This window comes from Carettochelys insculpta, chromosome 5, assembly GCF_033958435.1.
Source record: "Carettochelys insculpta isolate YL-2023 chromosome 5, ASM3395843v1, whole genome shotgun sequence".
In the NCBI taxonomy this organism is placed as follows: domain Eukaryota; kingdom Metazoa; phylum Chordata; order Testudines; family Carettochelyidae; genus Carettochelys; species Carettochelys insculpta.
The window spans coordinates 108,151,605-108,165,185 of NC_134141.1; the positions used below are offsets into that span (position 1 = coordinate 108,151,605).

Sequence of the window (13,581 nt, forward strand, 5' to 3'; positions counted from 1 at the left end):
CAAAGAAGAAGTTCAATTGTGCTAGATCCTTTTTCTCTTATTTTTCTTTATTCATTTCGTATGGCTATACTTTTAATTGATCTAAGTAAATAGCTGTACAAGTTTTTTCCTATTGTTAATTCCTCCCCCATGCAGTCTCTGAGCAGCATTCAAGGTCTTTGGCAATGGAACAAGGCATGACTCTTACATCGAACTGAAAACCAGGGAAATTATGTTTAACTATGAAAGCAAGCCTCTCAGGTTCAATTCCGATTGTAACTCCTAATTCAAGTACTTACGCCATTCCCGTCTAACTCAGTAGCACCCCCATGCAGGGGTGAGAATTCACATGAGCCAAGGTTTGCAGAATCAAGTTTTGATGGAAAGACCTATTAGGTGGTGGTCATGTGTAAAGGGCCATGCCTGTTAATAATTATAATACCATTGATGTAAAGCTCTAGCCCAGGTCCACTGATATTTTGTGGTTGTTTGACCACCCATTCATAACCCCTTTTAATGGAGCCCATAAGTGAAGTATCTTGTCCTGTCTCTGAACTGCTGTAACTCTGGGGGGATTCTCAACATTTGTTCCACTTCAGATATTGATGAGTGCGCAACAAGCAATGAGACTCTTTGCTCCCAAATCTGTGTCAACACTGTGGGCAGTTACAGATGCGAGTGCTATGAGGGCTATATCCGGGAAGATGATGGGAGGACTTGCACCAAAGGAGACAAAGGTATATACTAGCTTGCTCTAATATCATGAGCCAAATATAGCCTGAGAAAACTGACCATCACAGAGAGTGAGCTGTGGCAATGTAATATAGCCAGTGACAAATTCAGGTGCACTTGCTTAACATAACTGAATTTGTTTGGCCAATTGACTTAGATTACTGAAAACAAGTGAAAGGCTGTACCATTATTCTAAAGTCCTCTCTCCATGGTGGTCTTGGGGACAGTCACAGTCTCGAAAACCCTCATGGATGGCCCTAGGCTCCTGTTGATCAACTCAGGGCCCCCGCTGGGTTTTGAGGTTAGCATCTCATTGTCTGTTCTGCGGTAGGGCAAAACACTTCCCCCTCTGGCTGATGGGCTTTTTGAGAAGAAACTGCAGTAGGAGACTCTCAGGGTGATTTCTTCTTCTTTAACCAGGGGAGGGGGCAATCAGGTATTGTTTCATGATAAGATCCATGCAGAAGATATGCATACCTCATTCAGGTAGTTTTACTATAGTGAAGATAAATGTTTTTAAATCCATGGCAAGCTTACATTCTCAACGACTAGGCCACTATATAACAATGTGTTTAAAAAAAAAACTGTGTAAGTATGACCTTTTACTGCCCCTGAGATATTGTACTCTTCAGGTTCCAGGGACTTTTCTGGAAGTACCTTCTCCCTGCAATTAGCACTAAATGAACTGTCATGTCTGCATGTCAGAGGAATGCAAATGAAAAGCTAATATTTTGAAAGATGTGAAAAACATTGTCCCTAGAGGGGAAGAGTGATTAAATAATGGAACTTGCTCATATTTCTTACGTTGGACCACTTTTTCTGAAACACATAAAATACTTGTAACTAACATACTAATAGTAAGACAAATCCAATTTACGCGGGGCAACTGAGAATAAAATTTGGTCCAGTGTGGATTCTCACTTGAAGGAAAGTGAGCCAGATTCTGTCCTCCTGAAATCCAAAATAGGTTAGGTGTATTTAGTCTGTATTTACACCCATGCGAATGAGATTAGTATATGGCTCAATCTTATTAATTTTGAACTTCAAGGCACACAGCAAAAACACACCAGGAGATTCAACTTCTATTTTAAAAGAATCTTAATCAATAGGCTAAATTCCATCTATGACTCTTAAGATTTTTGAATTCCATGGATCTGAAGTTAATTAAAAGGCATGCTTATAACAGAGATCAGAATTTGTTCCAATAAATACAGATTGCTGAACTTTTTGTTCTGTTTTATTTAAACATCAGTATTGACTGCAAATGTGTGCAAAATATAAGAACAATTCTAAGTGTTTTTCATCCTCAGTGCCTGTAAAATGATAGTTTGGGATAATTTAAATTAAGCACAGATATAGAAAGTTAGTAACAGAGTTAAAAGTCAGAAAACATCTTTTGATGAATGACAGATTATGGTTTTGGTTCACCTATTAATGACTGAAGGTACATGTTACATCATTGACTCTTCCAAACCACAGCAGGACAACAGACACAAACATTTTGTTACTTGTCCTATTGAAAACATGGAGCTGGAACACCCCAGTAATTTGTGATTGCTCTTTGTAGCTTTCCGATATTTTACATTTTATTTGTAAAAAATGTAATTAACAAAATGTGTAGTGTAACTGATACCCTTTCAAATATTTTTTGCAATTAACATTTCCTCTATAATTCAAGCTTTCCCTAGCATTCAGGATTACTGACTGTTCAAAATAGTCTAGGCATATGTAAATCAACTTCAGCTATCCAGAAACAGCAGTGTGTAACACAGTTTTTCCTATTATTGTCCGTGTTTCTGTATGGCATAGGACACCGTCTCTCCAACAGTTACCAGCAGCAAATGGAGAGTTAGCCTATAGCAGGGGTGAGCAAAGTTGTATGAGGGCATAAAATTTCCTAAAGTGGCTGCCAAATCTCAGGCTTGTCCATCTCATTAAAATGTGTTGTGATATGTTATTGGCTTTGTGTATGTTTGTGTGTGTGTGTACAGTGTACATCTAGAGTAGTTTCACAGTTTCAGAAGTAAGTGAGAGCAGAATTTGACCTGAGCTATATTTTATTATGTTACAGTAAACTCTGTCTTAAACATCATTCTGTCATCTGGTGCTCTCTTTTAAATCATAAGTATGTTTTAGTTACATTTACCATAAGTACAGAGAGGTAGCCGTGTTAATCTGTATTCTAACAAAACAAAACAGCAGTCATGTAGCACTAATAAATCGTGTTAGTCTTCAAAGTGCAACGTTACTGTTTTGTTTTGTTCCTATGAGTACAGTATAGCGAATGAAAATACAAATAAATATAGCAAATACAGTATGGCTGTGTCTAGACCTGTATTCGTCTTTTGAAAGAGGCATGTGAATGAGGGAAATTGAAAATGTGAATCAGGTGCAGATTTACATATCTGGAGCCTTATTTGCATATTCTTTCAAAAGAAGAAGAGCAGGGCAGACACAGCTCTTTCGAAAGTAAACCCCATCTTCAAAAAAGTTTCATGGGAAGAAGGATTCTTCCAAAGATGGTGTTTAGTTTCAAAAGAGCCTCGTCTAAACTGCTTTTCTTCTTTGGAAAGAAGCTCTTTCAAAAGAAGAATATGCAGATGAGGCACTAGATATGTAAATCTGTACCTCATTTGCAGTTTTGATCTCCGTCATTTGCATGCCTCTTTCAAAAGAGAAGTGCAAATGTAGACACAGCCTGTAAGTTTACAGTGTTACTGTGGTTGGTAAATAAAGTACTCTGCATACATTTTTGTTTATTTCTTAATATCTAATCTTGTTTTTCTTTAGTGTTGTGCATTGCTAGGTATACCTCTCTATTATCCAGTATATTTGAACATCCTGCAGTTTTCCAGTCCTGGGGCTGCCGGATATGGATAAGTTTACTGTAATAAAAGTTTTACATTCTATATACTTATTTTCTCACACAAGCCGAAAGGGTTATTTATTTCATATGAACATAAGCAAAACTTTCACAGGTTTGGATTACATTAGACGTGGTGTGGGGAGGGCCTGCTAATTGCCAGGACAAAAAAGTGGGGCCTAATGTAAAAAGTTTGCTCACCCCTGGCCTATAGAATCTAAGGGCTACTTTCTGCTCTCTTATACCAGTGTACATCTAAAGTAATGTCACAATTTCAGAAGTAAATGACATCAGAATATGGCCCAAGCTCTATTTTATTAAATATGCTGGTTTGCAAAATACCGCTCAGCACGCAGAACAGTTTTTAGAAGCTGAGTTCTATGTCTATAAACTATGTGCCGCCTTGTGGTGATTGTAAGTCACTGTATCATTATAAAACAGCCACACATCTAATACTCTTATAAACAACAACTCTTATGAACAACTGTAGAGTCACACCATGTTGGTCAGTGGAACACTAAGGTAGATTTTTCTGCTAATATTGTGTATGAGATGACAAAATGCATACAACAATCTGACATCTCACCATAATTGCAAATATAGCACACCAGCCATGGAGAGTTAATCATAATAGCTGTGTCTACATTTAAATTCCTCTTTTGAAAGAGGCATGCAAATGAGGCACAGATTTACATATTTGGTGCCTCATTTGCATATTCTCCTTTCAAAAGAGCTGCTTTTGAAAGCAAAAAAGCAGTGTAGTCAGGGCTCTTTCGAAAGTAAACCCTATCTTTGCAAGAGCCCTTCTTCCTGAAACAAAATAGGAAGAAGGGTTCTTTCGAAGACGGGGTTTACTTTTGAAAGAGCCCCATTTACACTGTTTTCCCCCCCTTTGGAAACAGGCTCTTTTGAAAGGAGAATATGCAAATGAGGTGCCATATATGTAAATTGATGTCTCATTTGCATTTTTATTTCCTTCATTTGCAATCCTCTTTTGAAAGAGGAATGCCAGTGTAGACACAGTTAGGCTACGTCTACACGTGAAGCCTACATCGAAGTAGCCTATTTCGATGTGGCGACATCGAAATAGGCTATTTCGATGAATAACATCCACACGTCCTCCAGGGCTGGCAACGTCAATGTTCAACATCGACGTTGCGCAGCACCACATCGAAATAGGCGCTGCAAGGGAACGTCTACACACCAAAGTAGCACACATCGAAATAAGGGTGCCAGGCACAGCTGCAGACAAGGTCACAGGGCAGACTCAACAGCAAGCCGCTCCCTTAAAGGGCCCCTCCCAGACACAGTTGCACTAAACAACACAAGATCCACAGAGCCGACAACTGGTTGCAGACCCTGTGCCTGCAGCATGGATCCCCAGCTGCCGCAGTAGCAGCCAGAAGCCCTGGGCTAAGGGCTGCTGCACACGGTGACCATAGAGCCCCGCAGGGGCTGGAGAGAGAGCGTCTCTCAACCCCTCAGCTGATGGCCACCATGGCGGACCCCGCTATTTCGAAGTTGCGGGACGCGCAACGACTACACGGTCCCTACTTCGACGTTGAACGTTGAAGTAGGGCGCTATTCCCATCCCCTCATGGGGTTAGCGGCTTCGACGTCTTGCCACCTAACGTCGATGTTAACATCGAAATAGCGCCCAACACGTGTAGCCGTGACGGGCGCTATTTCGAAGTTAGTGCCGCTACTTCAAAGTAGCGTGCACGTGTAGACACGGCTTTAATGTGTTTACTCTTGCAATGTGAGAACAATTACACTCTTTGGCCTTATCCTTCTAGAAGTGGAATGCATTAAATATGTTGTGGATTTGTACATCAGGCATTAAAGCGGGCAGCACCCTTGCTGCTTCAGTAATCAGTTTTTAGATTACAGAGATGGTATGGTTACACACTCAAAAGAGGACTAACTGAACCTTCTCCACAGTCTGAGCCTAGATAATACAACACAGATGGCAAACTAAACAATCTCTGTGCAAAGAATGCATTCGGAACAGCTCCCCGTAGAGATCTCCTCCTGGCAGTATCTCTGTCTGTCTCTTCCAGCATAAGCAAGATCATGACTTCAAGCATATGCTTCGGAAACATACTGCCTCTCCAAGCAGTTTTCTTATCAAGAGCAGCTGCAGGGCTCACTAGTAACTAGGTAAAAGGCTCTGAAGAAGGCCAACAAAACACCATGTGAGCTCAAGTTAATTGTTTGTGCTGTAGGAGGCCCTATAAGATGGGACAGGTTCAAAGGGACTCTGTCAAGTAGTTCAGTCCCCAGATTCAGGTTTTATACGATGAATATGGTTTGTTTAAACATCCCACTGATGTGTTGGTGAGCTCTGGGATTACCAAGATTTCCTCTGCCAGAATTTAGTGTCTACACCAATGATGTAGAATTTCATTGCTTCCCTGTTCACTGGATATGACCAGATGGATTTTGGTTCCATTCAAAAGTGGACGTTCTGGATCAGACATCTGCGGGGTCAGATGAGGTAAAAGAAAGTAATGACAGGTGACTGTCTTTATGGTCAGAACATAATGGAAGTCAGTGGGATCCTGCCTTGTACACTTTGGGAAGAAGAAGCAGGTCTTATTCTTGTTCTTACTGGGGTTTTGGACACCGAAACTAATTGATCCTGCTGGATTCATGCAATTCTCTGCTGCATGATCCTGTTCAATTATTAGACCACTGTGCTGATGGCTGCAGTCAGTTCATATAACAATACTTTGCTGATGCACTGGCCTTTGCTCCACATAAGTTTTACAGACAGACTGGATTATATATTAGAACTAGGGGTGAAGTCAGTGTGTTTTACACTCCACTTCCAGTGGGATTGGACAGGATTTAAACACAGGCAAGAAATGTGGCAGTTTTTTTCTCTATGACCATGTGTTGCTTTCAGCAACATTTCTGAACACGCTTCAGTCAGAGATTATGGGATGTACTCATTGGGATAGAATAAAAATGGAAATGGATTTTGGTTTAATACTTATTCCAAATTAACATTTTTGCTGTTGTTTAAAAGCAAACAGACTAATTATTTTTTATTTGAACAATGATGCACACCTCTGTAATTCCTGCTTTTGTGTAGAAATACGGGGATGAACATATTCACATTTTAGAAAAGATGCTGAAAAATTGGGAGAGGGCGCAGAATTTGAGGCTTGGAGAAAAGTGCCTTACAGGGAAGATCTTAGCGCTTGCTCTGTTTAGCTGATCAAAAAAGAAAGTGACTTGGTTTCTGTGTATAAAGTATCTATCTTTCCAGGAAGAAGAAAATGTGTATTGAAGAGCCCTTTAATCTAGGAGAGAAAGTCATAACGAGAACCATGGGTGACATTAAAGTTAGACACATTCAAGTTGGAAACGAGACACAAACTTGTAACAGTAGAATGGAACAAAATAACAATGGAAGTATTGGATTCTCCATCTCTTGATGTCTTCAGATCAAGATTAGGTGTCTTTCTCAAAGATATGCTTTTGCCAGGCAGAAGCTATTACACTCAATGCAAACTCTCCCATTGACTTTCCCCATATAGACAGACAAGTTAGCCGAGCACAGATACATTGATTTTAGCTACACAATTAACATAGCTAGAATTGCGTATCTGCGGTCGACTTTCTTGGTCTAGTATAGACATAGCCTTAGAAAGCACTGGAAAACTCACAAAGAAGTCTGGTATTTCAGACCAAAAGAAATTCGGAAGTCTTTTATGGACAGTCCAGTGCCCACTGCAATCCATGTAGATTCCTATTGTCTACAGTGATGGTTAGATGAGGCACTTGATAAACATATGAGTGCTTAGAAGCTTGTCTCAATGTCCTAATCTTTGACCACTCAGCACTAATGTGTCTATCTTTTAATACTGATGATCAGCTAACCTGCTAACCTTACTTTGTCTTTATCATCTTCCTCTTCGTGCTATAGGGCAATGACATAGGGGCACATTCCTGACTGGACGAGCCAAGATAAGAGAAATAGACCTCTTTCTCCTCAAGGAAGATTACTGATGCAGTGGGTCCCAAAATGCTCCTTGGATGTGGAGCTTGGGAGAATAATCCTACAGAAAAATTTATTGGCTGTGAAGTTGTACTCGTGTCCTGGTATATTACTATGGTTAAGATTTTGTCACTTTTATTTTTCATAAAACTTAGACAATAAACAAAAATTCATAGAAGCCCTTGACCCATCCTTGTTCTCATACTCCCCAGGCTGGCTGCAGCCACTGTGCAGACCTTGGGCCTACAGGTTATCTTATCTGGCAGCTTCCCATGGGCCTGGGGCTGGTTGCCAGCAAGCTGTTCCAGTGGCCACTGCTTCTGTAGCCACAGGGCTGATCGCTGGCCAGCTGTTCCTGTGGCTCCCTGGCTGACTGCTGCACTGATCAGTGGTTCAGCAGCCTGGGCCAGGCCATTGGTCCAATATTTTGATGGCTGCTGCTCCAGCCTTGGCTCAGAAGTGGTCATGGAAGTCCCAGAAAGTCATAGAATCCATGAGCTCTGTGACGAGAATGTGTCCTTATGTGCCACTGAGGAACATAATGAAATTTGAACAAAGGGGAATTATGTGAATTGTTCTACATTGAACCCAGCAAATAACTACATGTGCGCGCGCACACACACACACACACACACACACAAAAGTTAAGACTTGAAGAAAGCCTGTTTGTATCTAGTGCTGCAGTTTTATTTTTCAAAAAGAGTACACATTTATGAAAGGATGATTCAAGTGATTGTACTAAACTATGTATCCAAATGAGAAAATCTATCACAATAGACAGGTGGTTCATTTAGAGGCAAACAGCTTACTATTACCACTGGAATTCCTCCATTAACGCTAGTAGTGGAAGTCTGTGCCATGTGTCTGAAGGTCCAGAGTTTGAACCCTATTATTGGCTCTTTAGAATGAGCATTGCACAAGCCTACATGTGGGACAGCTATTAAAACAATAAGTATTTGTTTGTGATGCTAAAGGGATTAGCTCTGGGTGAGGCCAACAAAAATAAGATTACAAGGCTTATTTTCAGAGTTATTCTGCATATTCCACAGCAGATTCATTCCTACATACTTAACAATATTAGTAACCTTTTCTCTAATTTGGCTGTAAACTTTTACCACTGATCCCAATTCCCAGCCCTGTTCACTCTTGCAGTTTCATTGCACAGCAGAATAATCAGTGTTGATAAGAACCGGTTGTGTGCAAATTGAATACGAGTGTCACATAGCATGGGAGTTGACTGTAATTTACAATGTATGAAAGGTGGCCTTGGAGGGAATTGTAAATCATTTCAGGTCTGTCGTGCTGGTCTAGTGTAAATGCATAGATAAATGTACAAGTGTAAACATTTTCAGATATAAAAGAGGAAAAAGGCATTAGGTATTATTAACTGGAAACAGATGCACTTAAAATGTGGCCTGTACTGCCTCTGTGAATTTTGCTCAGCCTTGCCTTGTGATTCATAATTGGAAAGTTTATAGTGGCATAAGCCTCTCTTTCACACTACAGGGTAGTATAAAAACCTCAAAGGCTGTTCATTCTGTGGCACAGTAGCTTTTGCAATTGCTGTATGCATTTCTTGCTTTTGGTGTTCTGCTCTTTTAAAATATATTGGAAATTGTTTTAATTTTAGCCGGGCTTTCTGAGAAGTCTGACAACGTGGTGAAAGCAGGAACATGTTGTGCCTCTTGTAAGGAATTTCACCAGATAAAGCAGACGGTTTTACAACTAAAGCAAAAGGTACAAACATTTTGTCAGCCACCTCTTTCCATTATACATTGTAAAAGTATAACTTAAAAACTAGATACATCTATAGTTTTTCTTAAGGAAACTTTAAACACACAGGTGAGGCTTGTGTTCATGCAACTGAGTATAGCAGGGTTTTAAATCATGTGTGAATGGCTGCAATTGCTATTCCACTGACCTCATGTGAAGAGATTGCTAATCATATCAGATTCAGCGGTAGCTTTGAGATATGGACAGGTGCCCACCAGCTACTAGAATAAGACCCTGAAATCCAGTTGAAAATCTTATAAGGGTTTGAACCTAGTCGTGGTGAGAAACTGCATCGTATTTTCCTCTGTAATGCCTTCCAAATAAACAACTTTTAGGGCTTGAACCTGCACAGAACACACATAGCTAATACAAATGTACTTTTGTCAAACTTGAATGTTCAGAGAAGTATCCGTTTCAACTGCCTTTGATAGAAGGAGGTCTAAGTGATTGATTTTTACTTTCTCCTTATCTTTTAGTAAAAATAAGGTGATAAAATCATATGGACTTTTCTATTGTATTTATTTTGTTTCAACTTTTATAACATTCTATTTTTAATATATTATTTTTGTTGTGCAATTTGACACTAATGAAACAAAATGTTTTGATGGTTTAGAATGAAAATTTTTGGCCGTTCTGTTGTGGGAAAGTTGGAAATCTTAGCTTTTCTTTCTATTTCGGAACAACATATTTTGAATTGCTGCAGTTTCCCTCAGAACAGAAATTCCATTTTCCAAACAAATCTCAGAGGTAATATTAATTTAATGAGAACAGCATTTAAGCTAGCAATGCTGGCTGTAAATAAAGGATATTAAAGAAAATGACAAACTCCTTTGACTTCTAATATATGCAGTTGTTAACAGTAAATAAGGCTCTTTAAAATGGGCTGGTTGGCCAAATAAGTATTCCCAACTGAGAAACCTGGAATCAAATCCCACACTAAGTATCCTGCTCTCAGATTTGATGTATATTGCAAACACTTCTGCTTGTGTGCGTATCTCCACTGGCGATTAAGTCATCTTTGTTTCAGTTTTCACCAAGAAGGTTGTTGGTGGTTGGATGCCTAGTATAGTGAATGCTAGAGAAAATGAGGTATATTCAGAAATTAAACTAGGAAAACAACATGTTAAAAATTAATGAGAAATGTTAGATGTCTTCAAGTCACCAGGCCTGATGAAATACATCCTAGAATACTCAAAGAACTAATAGAAGAGATATGTGAACCATTGGTTATCATCTTTGAAAAGTCATGAATGACAGGAGAGATTCCAGAAGACTGGAAAAGGGCAAATATAGCACACATGTATGAAAAAGGAAATAAGGACAAGCCAGGAAACCACAGACCAGTCAGCTTAACTTCTCTGCCAGGCAAGATAATGGAGCAAATAATTAAAGAATCTTTTTGCCAACATCTGGAAAATAAAGTGATAAGTAATAGTCAGCATAGATTTGTAAAGAACAACCCTAATAGCTTTTTTGATAGGATAACAAGCCTTGCGGACAAGTTGGGGCGGGGTATATGTGGTGTAGTTAGTCTTTAGCAAGGCATTTGGTACAGTCTTGCATGACCTTCTTAGCAATAAGGTAGGGAAATACAAGGTAGATGGGGCTGCTATAAGGTGGGCATATAACTGGTTGAATAATCATTCCCAGAAAGTAGTTATCAATGATTCACAGTCATGCTTCAAGGGCACAATGTGGGATTCCACAGCAATCAGTTTTGAGACTGGTCTTGTGCAATATCTTTACCAATGATTTAAATAATGGCATAGAGAGTACGCTTGTAAAGTTTGAAGATGATACCAAACTGGGAGGGGTTGCAAATGCTTTGGAGGATAGGATCATAATTCAAAATGTCATAGGCACACTGGAGAAATGGTCTGCTCTAAATAGGACAAAATTCAATAAGGATAAAAGCAAAGTACTCCACTTAGGAATAAACGAGCAGTTTCACGTATAGAAAATGGTAAAGGACTGTCTAGGAAGGAGTTCTGCAAAAAGGAATATAGGGGTCATAGTGGACCACAAGCTGAATATGAGTCAGTGTGACACTGTTGCAAAAAAAGCAAATATCATTCTGGGATGTATTAAAAAGAGTGTTGTAAGCAAGATACAGAAGTAATTCTTCTCCTGTACTCTGAGCTGATTAGGTCTCACCTGGAGTATTGTGTTCAGTTCTGGCCACCGCATTTCAGGAAACATGGAGAAATTGGAGGCAGTCCAGAGAAGAACAACAAAAATGATTAAAGGTCTAGAACACATGACCTGTGAGGGAAGATTGAAAGACTTGGGTTTGTTCAGGTTAGAAAAGAGAAATCGAAGAGAGGACATAACTTTCAAGTTCCTGAAAGGTTTGTTACAAGGACAAGGGAGATAATTTTTTCATTAACCTCTGACAATAGGACAAGAAGCAATGGGCTTGAATTGCAGCACGGGAGGTTTAGGTTGAACATCAGAAAAAACTTCCTGTCTGGGTGGTTAAATGCTGGAATAAGTTCCCTAGGGAGGTTGTGGAATGTCCATCATTGAAGATATTTAAGAACAGGTTAGACAAGAGCCTGCCAGAGAGAATCTAGATAGTGTGTATTCCTGCCATGAATGCAGGAGACTGGATTTGATGAGAAGCTCGAGATTCCTTCCAGTTCTGGTATTCTGTGACAAAACATGCTGGCTGCTCAGGAGTGACTTTCTGGACTCAGAATTGTTGTATGAGAATGAGGCAGATATGCATGGAGGAAAGGGTTAGCAAACAGGAAACAAAAGCTTCCAACAGAGGCCTGTACAAGACATTTAATGTCTGCTTTCAGCCCTGCCTGTCTAGGTTGCCTTTATCTCATATAGCCTCAGTCTGTAGTGGACTATATCACAGGTGACAGACCCAAGAAGTATTGTAGGGCTGGGATCAAGAAAGATATGTCACCATGAATGTTTTCTTCAGTAAGACTCTGTCACAATGATGTACTAGTGCAACATCCTGACTGCAAACTTATGCTGACCCTGAGTCTTGCACCGTATAGGGTGGCTCCAGTGAATGTGGGATAAGCAAGCTGACAAACTATGCTGAGGATGTCTAGCACACAAACAAGCTGTCAAAATTTATAAAACATATATCCAGTCAGCAATCCAGTGCTTGGAAGCAGTGCAACATAGTACCTCATGCACATCTGCTCACCCAGACATATGTAAGCCTCTTTACTAGAACTGTCTTACACATAGTCCAGTCAAACCAGGTCAAAGTCAGCTACCCCACAGTTCTCATAGGAATCCCTCAAAGATACAATGTGCAACATGAAACACTGGTGATTGTTTCTGGCGCTGCCTTTCCCTAAAAATCTATGCACGCGAATCTTTACCTGTCCCCACAGAAAAAAGCATGGTGTGAGAAAAGTTTGAATTTTGAGCTATGGAATGGAGAAAGCCATGGTCATTTTGGACAAATATCCCAGTCCATCCAGAAAGCGAAATAGGAATCAGGTCAGAGTGTAGTTAATCCCTAAGAGGATAAAATTCAACATCAGAAACAGATGATTTGGCACCAATTTGTACGACAGGCCATTTCTGGCTAAGAGAGATAAATGATGGTGAGCTAGACCTGGAACTCAATTGTTTGACATGTTTAGTGCATGTCTCAGGTCCAGCTGACTCAAGGGAGAGGCATGTGTGTATGCTGGCTTTGGAGCTATGTGTTTTTTTCTAACTTAATGGTTTAATAAACAGGCTTGTTGACAGTACAAGTCATTTTTTAGCCAAGCAACAGAAGACATTTTTATATTCTGCTCATGTCAGTCCTTTGCAGTTACACACATTTTATTCTTGACTGTTTTTTCAGAACATAAACTGAAGAATTGGTCATTGTAATGTCTATAATGAGTGGCATTTACATAGCAGTTGGGATCCCAAAAAGTCAAAAGTAGCCTTCAGGCCACAAATTAAAATAAAATCTATATTGGGGAAATTAATTAATCCATCACTCAAATATGACCATGAATGAGATGAAGCATTCCATGCTTTTCAACAGCACTTATAAATGCTACACAGCTGCTTAGTCCAGGTGAAACTTGAGATTGGCAGAATTTTACTTCCTATTTTGAATTTAAATAGATGTCAGTTGTAAGACACTTAGAACTCTCCTGCCAAAAGTGCTCTGGAAACATTAATGATCGCAGTTGGTTGAGACTTAATTCTACCTCTCCGTCTAAAAATGGCGTCTCTGGCAGAATGTAGCCTCAAA

At 39.7% G+C, this 13,581-nt stretch overlaps 1 protein-coding gene across 1 annotated transcript in view; it reads left to right on the top strand.

The window, feature by feature from the left end:
• CCBE1 (collagen and calcium binding EGF domains 1) overlaps positions 1-13,581 on the top strand; it is a 167,823-nt gene that overhangs the window by 138,051 nt on the left and 16,191 nt on the right. Inside the window, exons 5-6 of the mRNA XM_074994329.1 lie at positions 579-716; positions 9,211-9,317. Coding sequence (XP_074850430.1) covers positions 579-716; positions 9,211-9,317 — 245 coding nt within the window. The remainder of the gene's footprint in view (positions 1-578; positions 717-9,210; positions 9,318-13,581) is intronic.